At 39.4% G+C, this 24,918-nt stretch overlaps 1 protein-coding gene across 2 annotated transcripts in view; it reads left to right on the plus strand.

Annotated features, from left to right (window-relative positions):
* Nucleotides 1-24,918, plus strand: part of TMEM182 (transmembrane protein 182) — a 49,856-nt gene that overhangs the window by 17,141 nt on the left and 7,797 nt on the right. The window contains exons 1-4 of one of the 2 annotated variants that reach the window (XM_083843669.1): nucleotides 7,075-7,419; nucleotides 7,839-7,938; nucleotides 9,811-9,909; nucleotides 19,164-19,301. In XM_083843669.1, the coding sequence (XP_083699795.1) occupies nucleotides 7,279-7,419; nucleotides 7,839-7,938; nucleotides 9,811-9,909; nucleotides 19,164-19,301 (478 nt within the window). In that variant the 5' untranslated portion in view covers nucleotides 7,075-7,278. Of the gene's footprint in view, nucleotides 1-7,074; nucleotides 7,420-7,838; nucleotides 7,939-9,810; nucleotides 9,910-19,163; nucleotides 19,302-24,918 lie in introns of those variants that run through there. The other variant, XM_083843670.1, reaches the window with a different exon arrangement.

Below are 24,918 nucleotides of genomic sequence, written 5' to 3' on the forward strand. Positions count from 1 at the left end.
AGACGCCATTGATCCTGCTGTAATGCAGAAGATAGGCCAGACAAGTCCTTTTGACTCCAGTCCATTTCCCACACCCGCATTTCCTGTCATACTACAATAATGACCGCATCCCAGCATGTAGATGCTGGAAGAGTACAGAAAGGTCTGAAGTCTGGTTCCTCAGGCTTCCTGAGTAAAATCCTAAAATATGTACCAAAAAGCATGTGTGCAGTACATGGGAAGAATTAGTGCCTCAGACTGAGTTTCATAACAGCTTTCTGCTGTGAAAGGACCCATATAAGACAGCAATAGAAATGCTGAGGAGAGGTGCAGCTCTTAATTTCTGACCATTTCTGAATTGCAAGCACATAACTGTTTCCATGGGAAACTTCCTTGAACACCTCCTAAAATTAAGCAACTTATTTATGTGAAAAATGCACACAGGGGTGAGGTATTCCATTAAAACGCTGCAGGAAACAATAATGGTATTTCCCCTGCTTTCCTATTCGTTTAAGAAAATTTAAGAGCACTCAGGTATGAGTGGGGAACCCAGGTGCATCTTCTTGTACCTGGAGTGCGAAAGTCTGGAGCACAGAGAAGATACGTGGCAGGGTCCAAAGGAGTTACACACCCTGCAGTTCATCTAGGTGGCTGCAAGTCTGGCGCATGTTCCTCCAGATGCAGGTTGCACCAGATTGTGCAAACAGAAGTGAGAGGGAGAGGCTGTGTTTTTCATTACCTCCCACACAGTAAATAAGCAACGTGTATGATATAATACCTGGATACATTAAAATGTGTAGATGTAATGGATCATAAGATGGTTCTTGTTGGTGCATTAGAGAGTTCCTGTAGAAGCTATAGCTGGGATAAGGGCTTCTTCTGTCCTTGGGCCATCATTTCTTCATGAGCTATACTACATACCAGCATAGCAGTGCTGCAGAATGAATGACTTGGTGATGTCTGTATTCAGAATGGCCTGATTTCATCCATGTGTAGAGAACTTATACTCTCTACAGTCTCTCCTCAAGATTTACGTGATCCAAAAATGTGCCCTTGCCACAAAGTAGGCTAATGATATTTTGGCCTGCATTAGGAGGCATGTTGCCAACTGCTTGAGGGAGGTGATTCTTCCCTTCTACTCAGCAGTGATGAGGCCACACATGAAGAACTGTTTTCAGTTCTGGACATCCCAGTACAAGAGAGACATGGACATACTGGAAAGAGTCCAACAAAGGACCACAAAAATAATGAAAGGACTGGAGCACCTCTCCTATGAGGCTGAGAGAGTGGGGACTGCTCAGCCTGGAGAAGAGAAGGCTAGGGGAGATCTCATCAATATTACAGACCTGTCAGTCCAACCTCGGTGCCAGGAAAGGTCATGGAGAAGATCCCCTCATCGCATACCACAGGATGACCAAGCGATCAGACGCAGTCAGCATGGGCTTATGAAAGTCAGTTCCTGTCTGACTAACCTGATCTCCTTCTATGACAAGATGACCAGATTAGTGGACTAAAGAAAGGCTGTGGATGTTGTTTTCCTGGACTTTAGCAAGGCATTCAATACTGTTTCCCACAGCCTTCTCCTGGAGAAAACGTCTGCTTATGGCTTGGGTGGATGTACAGTTCATTGGGCAAAAAACTGTCTAGATGGCGAGGCTCAAAGAGTCATTATGAGTGGAGTTTAATCCAGTTGGTGGCCGATCACCAGTGGCATTCACCAGGGCTCAGTATTGGGACCAGTTTTGTTTAACATTTTTATCAGTGATCTGGATGAGGGGATTAAGCGCACCCTCAGTAAGTTCACAGATGACACCAAGTTGGGTGGGACTGTTGATCTGCTTGAGGGTAGGAAAGCTCTGCGGAGGGGCCTGGATAGGCTAGATAAATGGGCCAAGTCCAAGCACATGACATTCAGCAAGGGCAGGTGTGAGGTCCTATACCTATGTTGTAACAACCCCATGCAGCCGTCTAGGCTTGGGGAAGAGTGGCTGGAAAGTTGCCCAGCAGAAAAGGACCTGGGGCTGTTGGTCAGCGGCCATTTGAACATGAACCAACAGCACGTCCAGGTGGCCAAGAAGACCAATGGTATCCTGGCCACTATCAGAAATAGTGTGGGCAGCAGAATGAGGGATGCGATTATGGCCTTGTACATTGCACTGGTGAGACTACACCTCAAGAACTGTGTTCAGTTTTGGGCTCCTCACTATAAGAAAGGATTTCGAGTTGCTCCAGCATGTGCAGAGAAGAGCAATGAATCCAGTGAAGAGACAAGAAAACAAGACTTACGAGGAGTGCCTAAAGGAACTGGGGCTGTTTAGTCTGTAGAAGAGGAGGATGAAGGGAGACCTCATCACTCTCTACGACTACCTGAAAGGAAATTGCAGCAACGAGGATGTCAGTCTCCTTTCTCAGGTGACAAGTGATAGGATGTGGGGAAATGTCCTCAAGTTGCACCAGGGAAGGTTTAGATTGGATATCAGGAAGAGTTTCATCATGGGAAAGTGGTTAGGCATCAGAACAGGTTGCCCAGGGAGTTGGTAGAGTTGCCATCCCTGGAGATGTTTAAGAGACATGGATGTGGCACTTAGGGACATGATTTAGCAGTGAACTTTGTAGTGTGGGCTTGATCTTAAATGTCTTTTCCAAACTAAATGATTCTGTGATTGTATATAAATACCAGAAGGGAGGGTACAAAGAAGGCAGAGCCAGGCCCTTTTCAGTGAATTCAGGGAATTGAACTTCTAGGGTGTAATTCATTGCATGTTGAAGTAGTCATACAAAAATAGATCAGATGGACGGTGCCCTAAAAGTGCCTATATAACTATAAAGGAAACCTGAGGTGACTGGCTTAATTGAAGGCAGCTACAGTGCAGCTGTCTAGCGTTAGGTAAGATGAATCCCAGCCAAGGATTTAATGGACAAGGTGTACTATACTCTATATGTCTGCCCAGCACACTGCTGACAAATGATCTTGTAGGTGCAATGGATAACATTCTACCCAGCTGGGGAGGATGGCCTGGATGAGGATCTGAATCAGTGGGTGAGGTATTTTATCGATGTTCAAAACGTTTTTTCTCCAGCGGCAAATGGGCAATGAGGTCTCAGAAGGACTCAGCTCTGAGGCAGCTGCAGAAATTGTTTCTTGGTGTGTAGTGAGACATGCAGCCAGTTCTAACAGGCTGTTTTTAGATCATGGACATATCTGCCAGCACAGATAAGGAGCTGCCTGCCAATTCCAAACATATACACACGACATTTACTCAATCACACACAAACATAAACAAGCAAATAAACAACCTCCCCCTCCCATAAACTAATCAAGCTTTTTCTCCTTCAGATGGAAAAGGAAGAAAGAAACAGCCTGCTATTGTTTCGTTTTGTTTTTAATTCTTTTCTATTTTTAAATATGAGGAGGGGCTCAGATAGTATATTGATGCTGGAGCCATTTAGATACATAAATAAACAAAAATATGCAGATATGGGAGTTAGTTTAGCCTTATCTGCAAAAGAAAAATAAACAGAAATATAATCATAAAACTTTTGCCAGCTTTGTTAAATGAGATTGGAATGCATCCATTATATGAGGGCCTTCAATCTTCACACTATGAATCAACAAAATCAATGGATGTTGGGCATAATTGGCCAAATTGATTGTATGTTAAAACAGATTTAATTACATCATTGTCATTATAGTAGGGATAAATCTGGCTATGTCTTTAAAGTGTCAGTCTTTCTGTAGAAATTTAGGAGTTTGGGAAGTAATTGGAGAGTGACCGTGTTTAAGAATCAGATTAATGATTGTTTTGATTTGATAAGCCTGGCCCTATTTTTACTGCCTTGAAACTTTCTCTGTTCTGTTGAGGAACCTTCAGAATTTAATTTAAATTAATTGATGAAAAAGTGCCCTGGAACTTTCAGTGAGCATTCAAGTAGTGGAAAAAAAGTGATTTTTTATGATGACATAACAGATCTAAATCTGTCTTCTGATTCATTCCAGACATAGTTGGGCATAATACCGGAGATGTTAGAGTATTTAGAAGATAGTGCTGCCAGAGAATGTACCATAAATACAAAAGAGAATAATTAAATTAGATCATCTCAGGAAGAACATTCTACTCGGAGACCAGAATGCATGTACAGAATGCATGTCAGCGATTCAGGTGTCATTTGAATTCAGTGAAACTTCATACAAACTGATTTCAGTGAAGCTAGTCCTGAGAGTAAGTTACTCTCATGCAGAAATAGGTTCACAGAGTCACTGATTTATTTATTTATTTATTTATTTGTCTGACCTGAAGCCACCTGGAGGCAGCTGGGTGCAATAAGAATAAACCAACCATTTTATTTCTTTTATTATATGTGGTTCGGTGGCTGAGTCAGGAGACTGGAGTCCTCTTTTCACTTCAGATGTAACACTGAAAAAGGCATTTTGCCATTGTGTGCCACAGTTTCCTTATTCACAGGTACCAATAGCAGTGCGTAACAATTTTGAAAAGAACTTTAAGATTTGCAGATTAAAGCACAAGAGTGAAAAGCCTGTTTATTATTTTCATAGTCAGAATTCACCAAATTCAGGTTGTAGTGAGTTTTTCAGTACTTATACAAAGCCTTGCCTAATTGGTATTTTGGGGGTTAAAAATAATGTCATGTAACACTCAAAAATATAATTTTCAAGATGAGCCAAATGGCATTATGTTGAACAGCACATCTGAAGTAATTCATTTTTTTTTTTGCTCTTTTTTTTTTTTTAAATGGATATCCTGAAAAACTGTGACATTGATTATGTTTTATTGATTTTGTTTATGTTGTGAGTGTCTACATCTCTGGCTTTCACTGAATAAAATTTCATAAGCTTTGGGCAAATCTTTTGTAAGGCCACCCATACATCAGCAAAATTGTTGGGAACTCCTACCTGCAGAGTGGGATTCAGTTCCAGAGTAAGACCTTGAAATTCATGTCTCCATGTGAAATAGAGATCTGTGCTGCTGTAAAAGTCAATGGAGGTCTAGTTAAAACAGGCAGCAGTACCTCCAGAATGACCTGACCAACTAGTGGAGACTGGTTTCAGTCATCTAAACAGAGGTATCTAGCATCAGTTTTAGGTGATGTGAACTTGGCCTGTAGCAGTCATTTAAGAAAAGAGTGGATCTCCTCTAAGTCCTTTGTCATCCCTCTTTGCCAAATGTAGATGTATTAGACATGCTGGAGTATCCAGTGGCACTGCTAGGGATTGGTAGGGAATGATGGCAAGGCAGCTGTATGCCTCTCTCCAGGCTTCATTTAGTCACCCTCACGTATACTCCTAGTGCCTTTTCAGGTGGTAGAAGGTACCTAAGACCCCTGTGTGGTGCTAGCAAATGTAGTTAAAGCCAGGAGACAAACAGTGCCCTCTAGAGTGGCAGCTGAAAGCCAGCAGGATCCCCTGAGAACTAGCTGGAGCTACCCTTTGCATTTACTAGATCTGTATCGATTATAATGGAAGGACATCTAGTTCACATGAAGTTGTCTAAATTTGAACAGGTTAGTTCTGAGCTGAATCTGACTTTTTCTATTTCTTCTATTTTGACTGGACATTATTCTAACTAGCAAGTAATGATTTTCTAAAATATGCTCTAAAATATGCTTTATTTCCTGTTATAACACATTCTGTGCTCTTTTTCTGAATACCTTTTTGCTTATTGTTCTTTAATAGCATACTCTCCAAAGATCACCTTCAAGTATAGCAAAATGAACTGCATCAGTGTCTGCCAGGGAAAGAAAATATGACACAAAGAGTCGGTTTGACTGGAGGTTTGTTTACTGTTCCGCACTGAAACTGGGCAGTGCAGAAGGGCCAACAAATATCAGAAATGCTTGTGTATTAAGATAGTATAGTATCAAGTTTGAACAAAATATGAATTGTAATATGCAAATAAGGCATTAGGCAGATAATATAGTGTTATGAAAACACTCAGGACACTTCTCTGCTTCATCTGTCTGGAAATGAGAACAGGTGGAAACAGTCTTTTCTGTTACCCTCTGTGAGCATGCTGCAGTACTGTCCAAGTAGGCATTGGCAGTAGGAATTCCGGTACGGAGAGCTAAATCTGTTGAATAAAATTTTGCAACAAGTTCTTTCTGGGGTAAATTGACTTCATCTTTCTCTTGGTCACAGCACTTCCCAGCGCAAGAAAGCAGTGGAGGATTATTTACTCCAGTGACAGATAACACCAGTGGAATTTTATTGGGTAAGGACTGCAAGATCTGATGCATGGTACAAACTCAACAGATCTCTACAGGAGGAAGCCCTGTAATTCACTGGAGATGGCAGGGAAGGCTTGCTTGGCATTACAAGAATTTTTGGAAAAGCCTTTTTCTTATGCAGTGAATCATTGGAATTTAAATGTGCTACCTGATCACCTTCCAAAATGTCCAAGGAACACAGATGGGGAAGTCTCTTCTTTTTAAAAAAGTTTGATATTTCTATACCAGGTGCTTGGTTGGTGTGGTGCAGGAATTGGTTTCACTTTTTCATTTTTAGGACTTTCTTCTTGGTTTTATTTGCATGCATTTGTGAGATATGCAAATAAATTGAATGGGAACAAATAAAGCAGTTAAATGCTTAGTGTCATTAAAGCTATTACTTTACAGGTAAGATGCAAATTTGTAAAGCTAAGTGTATTTGCAGTAAAGGTCAGGACTTTCCAAAGGCATCTGTGTGATTTGGCTGCCGTATTTTCAGAGTTCCATAAAGAAACAAACAAATGCAAACTTCATAAAGTGATTTATAGTAACTTTCAAAGTGTTGTTCATATATCCTTCCCTGGTAGTAGCCAGGCAAGTTTTCACCACCAATTCTGAACTTTGTAAGTCCTTACTGCTACTCTGGGCTCTGTAACACAGTTCACGTAGACTGCCAGAGCCATTGCAGCTCCACCTCCATCTCCCCTGATTTTGATGTACCAGCTGCAATAATATTTCAAGTCAATCCCTGATTAGTTATGGGAAGGTCAGCTATTTCTGACTGGCCTCGCCCAGACAGAGAAACAGAATGAAGCTCTGCCATCAGTGTCCTAAAATAGATGGCCCTTTTCATCTGTCAGTCTTGAGTCAGCCACATGGAACACAAATTAGGAGACACAAATTAGCTCACAGGGCATTGGGAAACACAGGGAGAAAGTCAAGCAAGGAGGAGTTTCTTCAGACATGAGCTGTATTCTCCAAACTTTCTAGTCACTCGCACAATAATTTTCTTTAGTTTACTATTTCTTCTTAAGTAATTTTAAAAAATACTTGCTTTTTTTTAAGATAACTTTGATAATGAAACTGAGTGTAGGAATATTTTTTGGAGGTTTCTTTGCAGCTCTAGGGGTTTTGCTTTTTTTGGTGGCGTTTGGAACTGATTATTGGCTTCTTGCTACAGAAATAGGAAAATGTTCAAAAGCACCTGAGGATGTTGGGGTTAGTATGGATTTTTATTTATAATGGGAATTATATATTGGTTGTTTCATGGGTGTATTTATTTTGTAAAAAAATTACTTCTGTAGGAACTTTTGATCATGTTCATTTTGACCTTCTGGAGGTCTGCTGCTTCAAAATAGGGCTACTTCAAAACCGTTTTTAAGCAGTTATTATCAACTCCAAAAATAATTTGTCTTTTGTGATACTACTTTTGTGATATAATAGTCTTTCAAAGGAACTGTAACTGTATAGATATACTATAGCTAACCTATATTCTGACAGTCTACAGTTTATTGTGATGGTGTTATTTTTTACTTAAACATTTAATTTCACGTGAACTTGATTTTTTCAGGTAGCTGAAAAAGGGTATGATAATAGCTTTTTATTTATTTATTTATTTTTGTTTTTTATTTCCATAGGGAGAGAAGGCCACTTTCCATCATGAAGGTTTCTTCTGGAGATGCTGGTTTAGTGGAAAAGTAGGAGAACATAACTCCAGCATGTGGAAGTTCTGGTACAGTAAGTAACTCTTTTCCTTTGTTGTTATCTACCGTAGCTTGATTTCAAAGCTGTTTTTTTTTTTTCTGTTGTTGTTGTTCTTGATATTTTTTTTTGAGTGATTGTGAATCACTCAGTTTCATTTGGCTTCTTTGTTTCTTCAGCAGTCTTTAAATAAATTCAAAAGTGACAAACACTTTTGTAATTTGTACTAAAGGAATCCCCAGGACAAAAACATACATGTTTAAATATCAGTCTATTCTTGAAGTGTTATGTTACTCTTCTCCTTTGTTACTCTTCTCCTATGAAGACAGGCTGAGAGAGCTGGGGCTGTTCAGCCTGAAGAAGAGAAGGCTCAAGTATGACCTTATTGCAGCATTTCGGTACCTAAAGGACACTTGTAGAAAAGATGGAGAACAACTTTTTGCTCAGGCGGACAATGACAGGGCATGGGGGAATGGTTTTAAACTAAAAGAGGGGAGATTTAGATTAGATGTTAGGAGGAAATTCTTCCCTCAGAGGGTGGTGAGGCCCTGGCACAGGCTGCCCAGAGAAGCTGTGGATGCCTCATCCCTGGAGGTGTTCCAGGCTGGGCAGGATGGGACTTTGAGCAACCTGGTCTAGCAGAAGGTGTCCCTACCAATGGCAAGGGGTCTGGAACTGGGTGATCTTTAAGGTCCCTTCCAACCCAAACTGCTCTGTGATTCTAGGATATAGTTCTATGTTATACCTGACCTGTTAAGTCTGAGTCCATTCTTATCAGGACAGTCTTTTGCTTTGTGTTGTTAACAGATTGTTTATGTCTGTAACATTGGAAAAAGAGCCTTGTGGTTAGGATGGTCTGTGAGTTTTTGCCTGCACTATTTCTCCAGCTAGTTCTACGAGTAGCTTAAGGAGGACATGAGCAATTCCATGGTGAGAATAGTGTCGTACACATCCTCTCCAGAAAAATCCCTCTTCTATTTGCGTGGATGACCTGTTTTCTTTCACTACATGCCAGGATTCTGGAAGATAGTGAGTTTTTTGCCAGCACATTTTCCAGTGAAGAAGAAACTGAGCAAAACTTCTACTGTGTTTGACCCTACTCGTGATATACAGAGCTCCCTCTCCTTATCGCAAGATTTCCACAATTCTTGTGAAAAGCAGGTGCCATCATACCATTTTGACTTCAATATCCATATTTTTCTAAATATGTTGCTTGGTCTTAGGTGGCAAATGTAATATTCACTGTAATTTCCCCTTGTTCTTTATCTGGATAATTCTGCAGTCAGGAATATGAAATCTGAATGTGATTTAAACTATAGAAAGCCTTTATCCTTTGCAAAGAAGAAGGTCACCACCATCACCTTTTTACAGGCATTTAATAAAAAGGGTGAAATAACACTTCTCTGGAGATATTGATTCCATAGAATGAACTCATAGTTGTTGAGACTGTAAAATTTCTGAAGATGCTCGGTATTTGTCATTATCTTTTCACAAGAGAAAAATTAATTTCCTGTTTTTGTTGTTGTTTTATTTGCTCGTTTGTTTGTTTTGGTGGGATATGCAGTAATGAGACAGAAATAATTAACCTTCACAAGAGAAAAGAACATATTCATATAAAAGCATACATAGGCATTGCATATAAATTGCAGTGTACCAGATCCTGCTCTCAAGAGAGGCTTCTTTACTGTTCCCGTAGTACAAATCTGAGCTGCCATTTAAGGAATATCCTTGGCTGGATATCAAGGCTGGTATCTCTTACCAACGCAAAATCCACTGTAGGGCTACTGCCTGGGAAGGAACCTGGAATCTTGACCTATGAAACTCAGTTTACCTATTTGAAAAACAGGCATAAAATATTTTATTTCTAAGGCATGATAATATTAATCTTTTTCTCTCTTTTTCTTTTAGCCAACCAGTCACCTTCTAAGAACTGTACACATGCTTACCTCTCACCATTTCCTCATATCCGAGATGAACACAACTCAACCTCCTATGACTCTGCAGTCAGTAAGTAATTTTTTGGCTGCAAATGGATACAATGCCTATAGTTTCAAGAAAACAATTTGGATGCTTCAGTACAAAACAGCATTATCACTCCAAACAGTTTAATTTATAGAGTTTTGGTGTTTCATACTTCTCATACTTTTACAACATGCATATTTAAGACACTATTTAGCAAAGCACTTAAATGAATGCGTAGCTTTAAGTATGATGGCAGAATGGAAATCATTTCTAAAAACAGAAACATTTCTTTTTAGTGCTTTATTTTTTTTTTTTTTCCTACAGAAAAAGTGTCTTCCTTGGGCTGAATGCATTAAACAAATACTCCTCATATATCCCAATTAAACTGTTTCTTGTTAAATAAATAACCACATGTGGAATTATATTGTATTTTTACTTTATGAGAAGGGAAAAGAGGGGCCTTGATACTGTCTAAGTTTATTCAACTAACTCAGATATACTGCACCAAGTGCTGGAGGTGCCAGCTTCTCTCCACTGACACTATAGGAAGCTGCAGCACTAAAATTACCCTGAACAGTGCGTGCCATACATGAATAATGTAGACCAAGAGTGTGGCAATGTGCAATCTTGTTTTGTAAATTAAGTTCTTTTTGAAAAAATATATATGTTCTATAATATTTCAAAATACTTGATATCTTAAACTGAGATATTAACACCGAGAAACTATAGTGTAGTAACAGACATACATATGTATAGGTAAAATACACAGAATCGAAAACCTTATACTTGAATAATGCCTGGAAAGCTCTGTTTTTACTACTCCACTTAAAAAATTGGTCACATTTCATCAGATCAAGGGCTTTATGCAAATGTATTTGAAAATATTGCTTCTGATGCCTATTTCATATGACTTTTTAAATAACCTGTGATATGTGGATGCTGCATGTCTCTGAGCCTGCTGACTTAATGACTTAAGTGATCCCTGAAGCTGTAATTATACCTTTGCTGACTTTGAAGTGTCTTCAGAATCCATGTTTTATGCTACAGACATGAAAAAGAAGTTGGACTGGTAACAGTTCTGTTAATCTTCAGAAATTATGAACTGTTTGTCCAGGAAGAATTCATACCTCATCCTTCAGAGTCAGAGATCTAATCTGTAACTTCGAAGCACATCTAGAACAGTTTATCTTTCCATTTGAAAGTGACAAGTCATCTGCTCCTAATAATCTAGACAGAGTTTGTATTCCACCATTCACTCATACATTCACAAAAGATCTTCAAATCATATTGCATGATTACACAGAAATGGACAAACAAAGAATAAAGAAAGGAGAAGGAATATCATCAAAAGTTTAATTAATTTCAGTTAATGTTTGCCAAAAGAACCACTGCTCAAATATAATTTTCCTATCTATATTTTATATTACAAGATTAAAAATAGACAGAACTGTACTATAGATGCTGGCCCAGGTAGAGTATATTCAGAGCCATTCCTGCTGTATAAATAGATACAGTTGGATTGCTTTGGAGCTCATTAAAACCGGAGAAGTTTTTTGTTTTTTTTTAATGCCACCAGTTCATTTTCAGCATCTAGAGCAGGTATACTTGTTCAAGAATCTTCCACAACTTATTATTAAGAAGGTTATATCATCATCTCTTCTGTTAGTTCAAAATTCATTCCTCTTCTATTGTACTTTGACAGTCCTGCCTGTGATATTTGGCAAACAGGCTTTTAAAACCTCACTGAATCTGCATTTACTAAATTAAGAAATACTAGAAAGTTGTTTTCTTTGATTCACAGTGGAGGAAATGCTTCTCTGAATTAGTCAGTGGAGAAAGCCCTCCATCTGATTTCATGCAAAAAAAAAATTATATATATATTTTGTCAGCTATTTGTACATCCACTTGGCTGTATCTAATACTTTCTGTCAACAAAACATAGAACAAAAGGGCACTACTGAAAGATTAGGGTTCTTGTTCCTTTTTTTGCTTCTGCTACTGTATCGTGATACAATATTTCCTTTTTCATGTCTTATAGTCTTCTCAAAACATTCACTTTGGGGGATAAAAAAAAAAATCCACCACTCTTGGTCTTTTCAGAAAGATTTTTCACCAAGTTTTTCGTGAGACCCCCAAGTCTTATTTTAATTAGGAATGGATAAGAAATATTATGTCATCTGAAAAATAGTTTGTTGAAAAATAAACAGTTGAATAAAAAGCTTTAAACTTCATTAGAGAAATCAAGTGTATATGCACAACACAATTTTCTAAAAATCTCTAGCTTCATGTTAACAGAATTGTTACTTTCTGAACAAGCAAAGGCATGCACCTTCTTTTACGGACAGTTCGGCTTAAGAGAATATGAGAACTTGTCAGAGCGGATTGGATTTAATTACAGACACTAGTGAAAATACAACTGTGGTTTGTAGTTGGAGTGCCATGTTACCATCCAGTTAGGATAGCTCAGGCAAAAATCAGTTTCCTGAGGACTACAAAATCTCTGATGATTTTTGAGTGGAGTGACTGAACCAAGTCCTCTGTTGACATAACTCCTTTGGCTTTAGTATCAGTAAGAATTTGCTTCAGAGTTTTTCTGGGCCATGGCCATAATTCAAAAAAGGCTTGATCTATCCTTTATTTATATTTTTTCATGTGTTGGTTTTAAGGTGTTTGATAGTTCCCAAAAACCTCAAAGTCTGAAGACCTTGAAGTTTATTAGTGTGTTAGTATGCTTTACACAAAAGGCCTGGTTCATCCTCCTGTGGAAACCTAGACTATGAGTTCTTGCTGTGAAGAGTTGTAGCCTTAGATGGAAATGTGAAGACAGAAAAGCCTACAGTAGTGCTTACACTGGGGATTCAAATGCATGTTTTATTGTCTCAGATTTCCTTTCATCATTACTGTCAGATACATGATCAGCTTGGAAGGGTGAGATAGTACTGTTTTGAAATTGCAGCTTTCTGTATCTTAATCACAAGTATTATGGCTTTGTTCATTCATTGGTTTTGTTAAGCATCTTGGTGGATCACCTACCTGCAGTGTAAAGTGCAGTCTACAGCTGTGCTAGCCATCATTTATAGTTATGCACTTAAATAATTTTGCAGGCCATGTCATTTATCTTAACCTGAAATAGACATCTAAATGAAGTCAGGGAAGCCTGACTCTAGTGACTTTCTGTGATGTTACAATGTTTTATAGTGACAGCTATTACAATGTGCAGCTATTAAGAGGACAGACAGCACCTCATTGTGTCACCAGCAGATTCATTTATATGATGATTCACAAACATATGTGCAACAGACTACAAGCTAGGTATAATAATTAAAAAAAAAATAGCCCATACAGTAAAAGTACCAGAAGAGTGACCTTTTATTTATTTTATTCTAAATATTTTATTCTAAAATAAGCATACTTACATATACATTTTTATAATTATAATTATATTAAATAATAATTCATTGCAAGCTAGATTAATTCATGGTATCGCATCACATTACTTAACATTGATATTCAAGGGCTATCATACTTTTATAAAACTCTTTTACTGTACAAAGTCCTTACTCATACAAATAGTCCCATATTGCAACAGTGAGATAATTCCTAAGAAAAAGAAGTATAGGATCTATCACTTAGTCAAGTCATCAATTAAAAAAAAAAAAAAAGTTTATTTGGAAATATGCAGTAGTTTCTTAACTGTTGTAAATTGCCCCAGAACCTTTTGAGGTTAAATTGGAAGCAATTTAATGGGGCTGCACTGACACATCAGTTTAATACTCTGATTTGTAGCTGCTAGTACTTTTTTTCCTGACCATTTGTATCTTATTTTGTCCAGTACTGGGCACATTGCCAACATTTGAAGTAGTGCCTAATATAATGTGGAATACAGAATGTTTATAGGACTGAAGAGAAGTTCTGGTTCAGCAACTGTTACATCTAAATTGGTGTGATCAAATTTATTGGCAGGTTTGTTGCTGGGCTGAAATTAACCTAAAGTAATCTAGGAAATATCAGCAACGAAATCTGAAAATAATAACTGTATAGTGTGATGCTAGAATTAGCCTATTTTTAGGGCAAAAAATGCTGTTATGTAATACGGTCACATAATTGCCCATGAGAGGTTGTAATACAGTACATTTACTAAGGGAGAAATCCCCAGCCACTAAGCAGTGATAAAGCAAGAAGTATTTAAAAAAGCAATGTATTCATAATGTGAATATTGTATTTATTTTACTGTTAAGGTTATTTGAAAAAAAAAAAAGATTATTACTACTAAGGGATAATAAAGGTTACTGAGTGAAACTGATAAAAGTTTTGCAAGGTTTATTGTGTTGCTAGATGTGTCTCAGGTGCTGCTGCTGAGAGCTGTGATCACATTTGCAGTTGTTTATCTGCAGAGAAGATACTTCAGATATAGTACAGTTCAGGCACTTTACCTTTCATCATATTTTATATTGGGAGTGACATTTTGATACCTCTTGTCAAAATCATTTTGATATCACTTACATTAAATAGAGAGGTAAAAAAGATATTCTGAAATGCACTATTTAGCCAAATCACAGGAAAGGTTCACTTTAGGACCTGAGTTTGTGGGTGAAAATTCACGACAACTTTTCCAAGTCATTTTAATGATTCTTTGTAATGTTTATGAATCACTGTACTCACACACGCTTCAAAAACATTTTCAGCTTTGTAGGACTTAATAATTCTTGTTCGATATTAAGTGATTTTTTTTTGTTGGTGGTGGTGGGGTTTTTTTGTTTGTTTTTGTAGGCCATAGGAAATGTATGAGCCAAGTCTTTTACATGGCTAAGATTTTGAAGGACTTGAAGTTGGCAAGGGCAATAAAATATGTGGTGTGGTTTCATGAGTTTGGTGTTAACATCTCTAGTTTTAGATGGGTGTTACATTGTATCCTTAGCTAACCTGTTCCTGAATAGCCCATTATGGAGGTTTTGAGGTGTGCGTTGCTACTACATAAAAAGTGTGTCTTTTAGGTGACATAATTGTGTAACCGTGTCAAATATATTATTACTTATTTTCCATATCATGCACCAGTAACATCTTAAAACATGAAACTCTGGTGTCAGTTTCTAAACAGGTTTGGGATCTACTATACAAGAAAATGGGGCTTTCGGTACTTTTCAGCGACTTATTCAAAATTCAGTCCCTTACTTAAAATGTGATACTTCAGCTACTTTTCAAATGATGCAGAAGTCTCCAGAGGAATCTAAGTTAGTTAGTTAATCTAAGTTTCTCTTTTGGGAGAAAAGCAGGTGGAAAGGCAAAATCACAGGTCACGCAATTTGAAAGGAATATAATTCAGCTGCAATATTCTCATGGTATATAGACTGAGTGGTGCAGAGCTCAAAGACAAGCATTCTGGCTGTACTCCTGTTTTTCTTCTAAGTACTATTTTATTTTTAGGCCTGCCTGTCACTACCAAAACAAATGTTGTACCCTGATGAAGGGACGGCTTACCAAGACAAGTTACAGAACCCTCTGTTTAGCACTCTTGCAACATAGAGCAATGATATCTAAGGTTAACACTGCAGATAGGTTTACCTCAGACTCTGCAGTAGTGCTTGTACTTTATTTCTTCCACTGCAGGAAATACTTGGAATAACGCAAGTACTTGAGGTAGCTAATTCTGACATATCTGTGAGGTTCATTTACTTAGCGCCTGCTGACTTTGAAGAGGCAAGGGTGTTCCTTGTTTGGACCAGAACATCTTATGAACTTGCTTCAGTGGGACTTGAAATGGTGCAAACTTCTCTTAACATCTTGTGTACATACACTGAACCACAGTTGAAACAGACTGCTTGGATCACAGTGTCATCCCTTTTCATGGGTTATAAAGAAGCATAATTCAAAGCAGCATCTTCTGTTGTTTTTTATCTGTCAAAGTTCTCCTCAATCCTAGAGCAGCAGAGTCTTTGACTTAAGAATTTCATCCTTAGGTAGGTTTATTTCAACCACCTCTCTTGTGTTCATCTGTTGATGCCAGCTAAGCTAGTGACTGCAATAGGGCTGCACTATAATTTTGAATGGTTAGCTCCACAGGAAGTGATCTTGCCCATCTAAACAGAGAAGGTAGGAGATGTGGTCTGGGTAAAAATGGTCTGAATATGAAATAAGTGAAGTCTTCTCTGTAGAAGAATGGTTGCATTTTAATTCCATTATTAAATAAAAAGTCTAGATGCTCTTAGGGTGTTTACTTGGACTTGTGCCACAAATGGCCTTAATGACTTCCTGTCTTGTAGATTAGAAGGGGTAAGCATTTGCGTGAAAAGTCACAAATTTGAGAGCACTGAAGGCTTTTTACCTGTCTTCTCTATTTTCTAATTGAAGTTTAATGATGGAGTTAGCTAGATAAACAAGTATTAGGATCATCAGAATATCTCCATGATTGTCTAGAGAAAATAATTATGTATAGAGGAATACAGTGGAAGCTTATTTCAGGTGATAGGTAAGTCAAATCAGTATTTCACATATAATGCATAAAACAGTTATGCTGTTGGAGCAGAGAAACAAATTTTCTCTTGTATAGTCACAGAGAGGTTTAAACAGATTTTCATCAGGTACATTTGTACTCCATTTATGTTTAGTTTTCAGGAATACTTGAGGAAATCAAGCTTTTCTGGTAAAAGTTCACTAAAAGCCATCTTCAAAGTTCCTGTATAAAGAATATATAATGAAGCTGCACACTAATTTCATAATGCTGGAGAAGCTTGTGTCCTCATCCATTCAGAAAATAGATACACTGCTATATAATTTCAGTGACTGACCATAATGATATTGAAGTAAGTTTTTTCAAGGTCCATTTTGGCCAATGTGTCCTATTATGTAGCATGACTTTGAAGTACCTTGGGCCATCCATGTAAAGGAGTTGGGTGGTTATAGGCTGATTTAGCAGTATTAGGTTTTAAATGAGGAAGTAATGTCCCATGGACTTGGGGACTGCGATGAAGCTTAGCAAAGTAGACCCATGAGTAAAATAATATGAAATTGCTTCAAATACCCAAGACCGAAGGACTTGAGAGATTTACCTTTCTAGGTCTCCATTCACTGTCCATTTGCATTAAGTGAATCATTTAACAATGTGTTTAACTTTAAACAGGTGCCTCAATCCCGTAAGAATTAGAGTACTTAAAGCAGAACACACAACTGATTTGCTGAACCACAGCCTTATCTTTTACCTACTATTTTCATATTTATTTGTTTATGTGGAAGGAAACCTTGTATTGGATATGAACCAAAACACAGTTTTAGCCCTTCTGCCAACTACTTTCAGACACATTCATCTTCCCTGTGCCCAAATCTGCTGATCATTGTGGCAGAAAATTATGTCTGTGAATCTTTGCCTGGATTAAAAAGGTTGTTATTTAAAAAGTGTGTCTAATGTGATGTGGTGAATGTGATCTAGCTAATACATTTACAGGGCTGAGGTAGGCAAGATGATGTGTACTTTAACATGAGTTAAGCTGGTCAAGTTGAAAACCATAAATTTTTGAAACACATTAGTAGGAAACACAAACTGATAATGTCTAGTGCACCTTCAGTCTTTAGATGAGAGCAAACCAGAATTATTCCAGAATAGCTGGCTTTCGCAGCCTGAATGGATTTGAAACTTTCAGGAGTTGAACCAGTATAATAGTTGCTTAGCTGTGTTTTGCTATAACAGTAAGTAGGTGCTGTCAAATGATAAGTGGCAGTTTCTTTTGTGACTCACTTTTTCTGACATGCCAGCTGGCTTATATGCTTTCTCTCAGTTGGGTGGAAATGTTTTTCACTGACTGAATTGTCAGTGCTTCAAGATTTTCAGATCTGACGATGGAGATCTTTGCAACTCATAATTTTACTAATGGGTTGTGTTAATGTACCAATTTTTAAATTCATGGGAGAAATTTATGTCACTCTTGTAGCATTTGTAAAATGATGACTTTGTTAAATGGATGTGCAATTAACCAGCTAAAAAATAATTGTTAGAAAGACTCTTTTGGCCAGAGTATGTCACAAAACTCTCGGCTCATTTATCACCAGCTGCATCCATTAATTCAGCACTGTTTGGCACTGTCTAACAGGGACTTCTGAAACATCACATTTTAAATTTAATAAAATACAGAGAGCATTAGAGCAGGAATAGGCTGGTTTTAAAAAATGTTTTTCAGTTTACATTTTTGAGTTGCACTTCTTTCCTGCTTAAATTTCCTTGTATTGAATATGACTATATGTAAGGAGAATTATCCACTAGTCAATTATAGAGAACTTAAAGATTGCTTTTGGTGAGAGGTTCTGACCACTAACAATGTCAAAATGTTAGAATTCTCTGCTTCTCCCAGTCAATTTTGGTAAAAAAATAATCCAGTCAGTCCAGTCATTTACTCCAAAATATCATTGCTACAGCTTTGGTGCACCATTTTCTAAAGTGCATAAATTTGCTATGTTGCAAGTCACTGTCTAAATATTAAGCATATGGATTTCATTCATGGTAACTTACATCTTATTTTCCATGATCGTTGGTGTCCTGGTTCCAGTTAGGACAGAGTTAAGTAGCTCATAGTAGCTGGTAGGGTGCTATGTTTTGGATTAGGATGAGAAGAGCGCTGATAACATGCTGATGTTTTAATTGTTGCAGAGCAGTGTTTACACCAGGCCAAGGACTTTTCGGCTTCTTGCTCTGTCCTGCCAGCGAGCAGGCTGGGGGTGCAGCAGGAGCTGGGAGGGGACAGACCCAGGACAGCTGACCCAAACTGGCCAAAGGGGTATTCCATACCATCTGACGTCATGCTAAACAATATATAGGGGTGGCTGGCCGGGGTGGGGGGGCGGCTGCTCGGGAATAGGCTGGGCATCGGTCAGCGGGTGGTGAGCAATTGCATTGTGCATCACTTGTTTCTTACACATTATTATTGTTAATACTATTACCATTATCACTATTATTATTATTATTGTTATTATTATTTTCCTGTCTTAATAAACTGTCTTTATCTCAACTCACAGGCTTCACTTTCCCGTTTCTCTCCCCCATCCCAGAGAGGGAGGGGGGAGGGTGAGCGAACGGCTGTGTGGTGTTTAGCTGCCAGCCGGGTTAAACCACAACAGTTGGATAAGAACTGTGGTCCAAACCTACTTTGATCCACATGATATATAATGTGCATACACAATGGAATGAATGTTTGGTTTGTTAATAAGGAAAGTGAAAAGAGAAGAGGAAAGGAAAAAGTTTTGTTAGCCAAATATGTCACTTGTTTAAGTTCTAAAAAGTGTTGTGTGCTTTTTTCCTTCTTCCCTTTCTGCAGTTTATCGAGGTTTCTGGACAGTTCTTATGCTCCTGGGAGTGCTCACTATTGTGGTGGCTAGTTTCTTCATCATCTGTGCAGCTCCTTTTGCCAGCCACGTTCTGTACAAAGCAGGAGGAGGCTTTTACATCATTGCTGGTGGGTATACTGTTTGCTCAGTCAATTAAAGCTGTTAGAATAGAAAAGATACAAGGTATTTCACCCCATTTTCTGTGACAAAAAAAAATAAATTATATTAATCATGGGTAAAAGAAAGAAAAAGTGCATGCCTCTGTCCTTTGGCTTTTGGAGCGCCTGCCTTGGCGACAATTCTTTCCACAGTTATATAGTCATGAAGCCATTCAAAAAGCTACCATTTGATTAAGATAGAAACAACAACAAAAAAAAGTCTAGGACCATTCATGGAATCACTTTGCAATTTCAAACTAATTATTTAGCAGGAAAAGGAATGCATATTTAGGGATGCTGCCTTGAAGGACTCTCAAGGGCTTTAGCTAAGAAGAGTTTTTTTAATCAGTGGCACAAAAGCAATGAAGATGGTAATGGTAGACTCTAAAGAAGTTGCAAGACACAGCACATTCACATGACAAGAATAGGAGACATTTTTTGTATGTGATTGGAACGCACAAAATAGTTGTCAAATATGAGTAAGTGGAAGCTCTAAACCTCTGTGAATGAAACATAGTTAATAACTGAATTACCTCTTTCCTCATAACCCACATCCTCATTCACGTTGGAAAAGACCACCAAGATCATCTAGTCCAACATTTAACCTACTACTGACAAGTTCACCACTAAATCATGCTACTAAGTTCTATGCGTTTCTTGAAGACCTCCAGGGATGGTGACTCAACCACTTCCCTGGGTAGCATATTTCAGTGCTACACAACCCCTTCAGTAAAGAAATTTCTCCTGATAGATATCCAACCTAAACCTGCCCTGGTGCAACTTGATGCCATTTTCCCTCACTTTATCACTTTGCGCTTGGGAGAAGAGCCCGATCCCCACCTTACTATCACCTCCTTTGAGGTAATTGTACAGTACAATAAGGTCTCTCCTAAGCTTTCTTTTCTCTAAGCTAGACAACCCCAGCTGCCTCAGCCGCTCCTCATAAGACTTGTTCTCTAGACCCTTCACCAGCTTCATTGCCCTAACGGCTGGATATGAGTTATATATATTCTAATATGTAGGATGCATCCTTCCAGGATTCAGCTGATTTGACCAGCTTTCTGGGACACTTCTCTGTTAATCTTGAAGAGTCTGGGAAGATGTGTAAGATAACAGTTGTGTAGGATGTAAATGATAATATGCGCTCAATCACCATTCTAAACTGTATACAGCCTTGTGAGAGTCAGTTCTAAGAGCAGCATTGTGCTATGGAGCAGAGCACCCATGCCAGAATCAAAAGGCCCAGGCACTCTTTCTCCTTCTATTATTGATCTGCTGATCTTGCTTATCCACTTTACCTTGGAACTCTGCATACACAGACTAATAATGATCATAATTTACTTGTAAAGGACCTTCAGTGAAGTGTGGGAAGTATTTTATATTATTGTTGGAAAAACTCCTGAATACTTGCATTTGCTCCATTGAGGATTACTCCTCCCCAGTTTTAAAAGACATGAAAAAAGTATTCATAATCCGTTGGAAATTCTAAGGTTTTTCTGGTACTGAGTTGCAGATTAAAAGCCCATGTAAGTCATGCTCTTTTCCTGCATTTGTAATCTGTAAAAATCTCTGCTGTCTCTAGAAAGTGGCAGAAACTGTTTGGGAGGAAATGGGAAAGCACCAGGAACTAGCAGGGAGACCTCTGAAGTAAAGTGTGTTTTTTCCACTATGGGTCACTTCATCCACCCTAATTTAGGCAAGTGAAGGTTAGATCCCCAAGTCTGGGTTAGTCACCCTTGGCTTCCCTAAGAGGCCTGCTGGAAGCAATAACATTAATTAACAGTCAAAATGTTAGGTAAGAAGTCCCCAGCTGGCAATTCATTTCATCTTGAAGGAGGGGCTTAAGATGGCTCACATGAATGCTCTATAGAATCATAGAAACATCTAGATTGGAAAAGACCTTCAATATCACCAACTATCAATCTGACCTACTGAGTCCCATCACTAAACCATGTCCCTTAGTGCCACATCCATGTGTTTCTTATACACCTCCAGGGATGTGGACTCCACCACTTATCTGGGCAGCCTGTTCCTATATTTGACAACTCCCTCTGTGAAGAAATTCTTCCTAGTGTCCAATACTTCCCCTGGCACAACTTATGTCACGTAAGAAATGACATACCTCTGTGCCTGGCAAGATTATGGAAAAGATCCTCCTGGAAGCAATGTCAAGACACATGCAAAACAAAGAGGTGATCCAAGACAGCCATCATGGCTTCACCAAGGACAAATAGTGCCTGACCAGTCTGGTGGCTTTCTATGATGGAGTGACTGCATCAGTTGACAAGGGAAGACCGATCAATGTCATCTACCTGGACTTCTGCAAGTTCTTTGACACGGTCCCACATGACATCCTGATCTCCAAATTGGAGAGAGATGAATTTGATGGGTGGACCATTCAATGGATAAGGAATAGGCTTGACAGTCACACTCAAAGAGTGGTGGTCAATGGATCTATGTCCAAGTGGAGGCTGGTGACAAGTGGTGTACCTCAGGGGTCTGTCCTGAGACCAGTACAGTTATAGAACAGAATCATAGAATATCCCGAGTTGGAAGGGACCCACAAGGATCATCAAATCCAACTCCTGCCTCCACACAGGTCTACCCAAAAATTCTAAGAGCATAGTCCAAATGCTTCTTAAACTCCGACAGGCTTGGTGCTGTGAGTACGTCCCTGGGGAGTGTGTTCTAGTGCGCGACCACCCTCTCAGAGAAGAATCTTTTCTGATATCCAGCCCGAACCTTCCCTGTCACAGCTTGACACCATTCCCTCAGGTCCTGTCGCTGGTCACTAAAGAGAACAGATTGGTGCCTACCCCTTCATTCCCCTCCGTGAGGAATCTGTAGACTGTGATAAGGTCTCCCCTCAGCCTCCTCTTTTCCAGGCTGAACAGACCAAGTGACCTCAGCCGCTCCTCCTATGTCTTCCCCTCCAGGCCCTTCACCATCTTTGTAGCTCTGTTTAATATCTTCATCAACAACACAGATAGTGTGATCGAGTGCACCCTCAGTAAACTTGCAAATGACAACAAGCTGAGTGGTGCAGTTGATACAACAGAAGGAAGGGATGCCATCCAAATGGACCTGGACAGGCTTGAGAAGTGGGTCCACATGAACCTAATGAGGTTCAACAAGTCCAACTGCAAGGTGCTGCAGCTGGGTCGGGGCAATCCCGGACATGAGTACAGACTAGGAGAAGTAATTGAGACCAGCCCTGTAGAGAAGGACCTGGGGGTCCTGGCGGATGAAAGGCTTGACATGAGTTGGCAGTACACACTTGCAGCCCAGAAGGAAAACTGGGCTGCGTCACCAGAGGAGCGGCCAGCAAGGAGAGGGAGGTGATTGTCCCTCTCTACTCAGCCCTTGTGAGGCCCCACTTGGAGTACTGCGTCCAGGTCTGGAGCCCCCAACACAAGAAGGATGTGGAGCTGTTAGAACGGGTCCAGAGGAGGGCCACAAAGATGATCAAGGGGCTGGAGCACCTCTCCTTCAAAGACAGGCTGAGAGAGCTGGGGCTGTTCAGCTTACAGAAGAGAAGGCTCCGGGGTGACCTCATTGCAACTTTTCAGTACTTGATGGGGATTTATAAAAAAAAATGGAGAGCAACTCTTTGCTCAGTCAGATATTGACAGGATGAGGGGGAATGGTTTTAAACTAAAAGAGGGGAGATTTAGATTGGAGGTTAGGAGGAAATTTTTCACTCAGAGGGTGGTGAGGCACTGGAACAGGTTACCCAGAGAGGCTGTGGATGTCCCATCCCTGGAGGTGTTCAAGACCAGGTTAGATGAGGCCCTGAGCAACCTGATCTAGTGGGTGGTGTCCCTGCCTGTGGCAGGGGGTTGGAACTAGGTGATCCTTGAGGTCCCTTCCAACCCAAACCATTCTGTGATTCTATGACTGAAGGTCTCTCTACCAGCACCACTAGTCCCCATGTGGATGAACTGAAAGAGTTCCCCTCACATCCGATAAAGAATGGAGATTCTCCTTAATCTTTTGCTGTTGATATATTTATAAAAGCATTTTATTGTCCTTTACTGCGCTAGCCAAACTGAATTCCAGCTGTGCTTTGGCCCTTCTAATTTTCTCCCACAACTTGACATTTAGGAGAGCATCTATACCTCTCTTTCCTTTACTGAGGGAATCTGGACTATTTTTAGATTCTTGAAGTTAAGTCATTGTTATTAACCCTGTATATGACCTTGGGCCTGTCTCTTTGCCCCTCTCACCCTTTGAACCTATATAGCAGATGTTCTTCAAGGGAAATCCTGACTTTTACTAAGCATATACTTAGTATCTTTCAGCTTCAGCACTGTTCTCAACCACAACTTCAGAGCAGGGCTGTGTTATTTTATATGTTACCATTTTTGTTGTTGAAAATGAAGGATATTTAGAAAAATCCTGCTGTGATTTCTCAAAAGGAAGTGGTTGTAACAGAATACTGGACCCTGCAGCCAGTAGGCTAGCACAAGACACTTTGGCTTGGTTGTGGGGACAGAGTTCCTGACTGAGGATCTATCATCAGGAACTATTCTGACTGAGGAACTGCATCTACTCCCAATCACACCAGTAGAGCTGAGCTGCTCAAGGAAGGTACTTACTGTAAATATCATCATGCCGTTCAACACTTCAGATCACTCACAAAACCAAAACCAGAAGCTCTTCTCACAAGTCAGTGTACCCACACAGCCCATGTGTCCATGCTATCTCACTGCCAAGGTGCAAGTGGCAGTTATACTAGGGAGAATATTAGGCTTCTGAGAAAGAAGTCAGTCACCATAGTTTTTCTGTAGAAGTCTGAAAGCAGAAGATAGGAAGATCAGTCATTTTCCTACTTTTGTACTTTAAAGAAGAATGCTAGATGAATCAATTTTAATACCCACTATTGGATTGTATTGTTTTGCAACCTTAAGTGACAAACTAGGTAGCAGTTAAAAACTTTGCCTCAAATGAAGAAAAAGCTTGTAGTATAATCTGTTGTCCTATCTTAGGGTTCAGAAAGCAGGTGAAGAGGTTATTGTAAATGAGATTCAAGTCAACTATTTAGCCATCCTAAAGGTGTGTTTTGTCTAAACCTGGACTTGTCCAAAGCATTTGAAACTGTCCTGCACAACATCCCTGTCTCTAAATTAGAAAGAGATGGATTTGGTGTTGTTCAGGACTAGGTTAGATGAAGCTCTGAGCAACCTGGTCTAGTGGGTGGCATCCCTGCCTATGGCAGGGGGGTTGGAATTAGATGATCTTTAAGGTTCCTTCCAACCCAAGCCATTCTACGATTCTATGACTGAAGGTCTTTCTGCCAGCACCACTAGTCCCCATGTGGATGAACTGGAAGAGGTTATACTCCAAGGGCCAAGGGAGCCTCAGCAGGTTCTCCAGAGCATCCCAGATCTGAGCCCCAGAAAATCAGCAAATGTGCCTAAAAGAGCAATTCTGATGTCTGGTCTGTGGCAGGGTCACACACCTGCCTTTTGCTCATCCCAATATTTAAGAAAGATTGGACTAACTGATCTTAGAGGTCTTTTCCAACCTGAATGATATTATGATTCTGTGATTCTAAAGGCTTCAAGCTTCTCCTCTTGAGTGGTGC

Source organism: Anser anser (genome assembly GCF_964211835.1).
Source record: "Anser anser genome assembly, chromosome: 1".
Taxonomy (NCBI): domain Eukaryota; kingdom Metazoa; phylum Chordata; class Aves; order Anseriformes; family Anatidae; genus Anser; species Anser anser.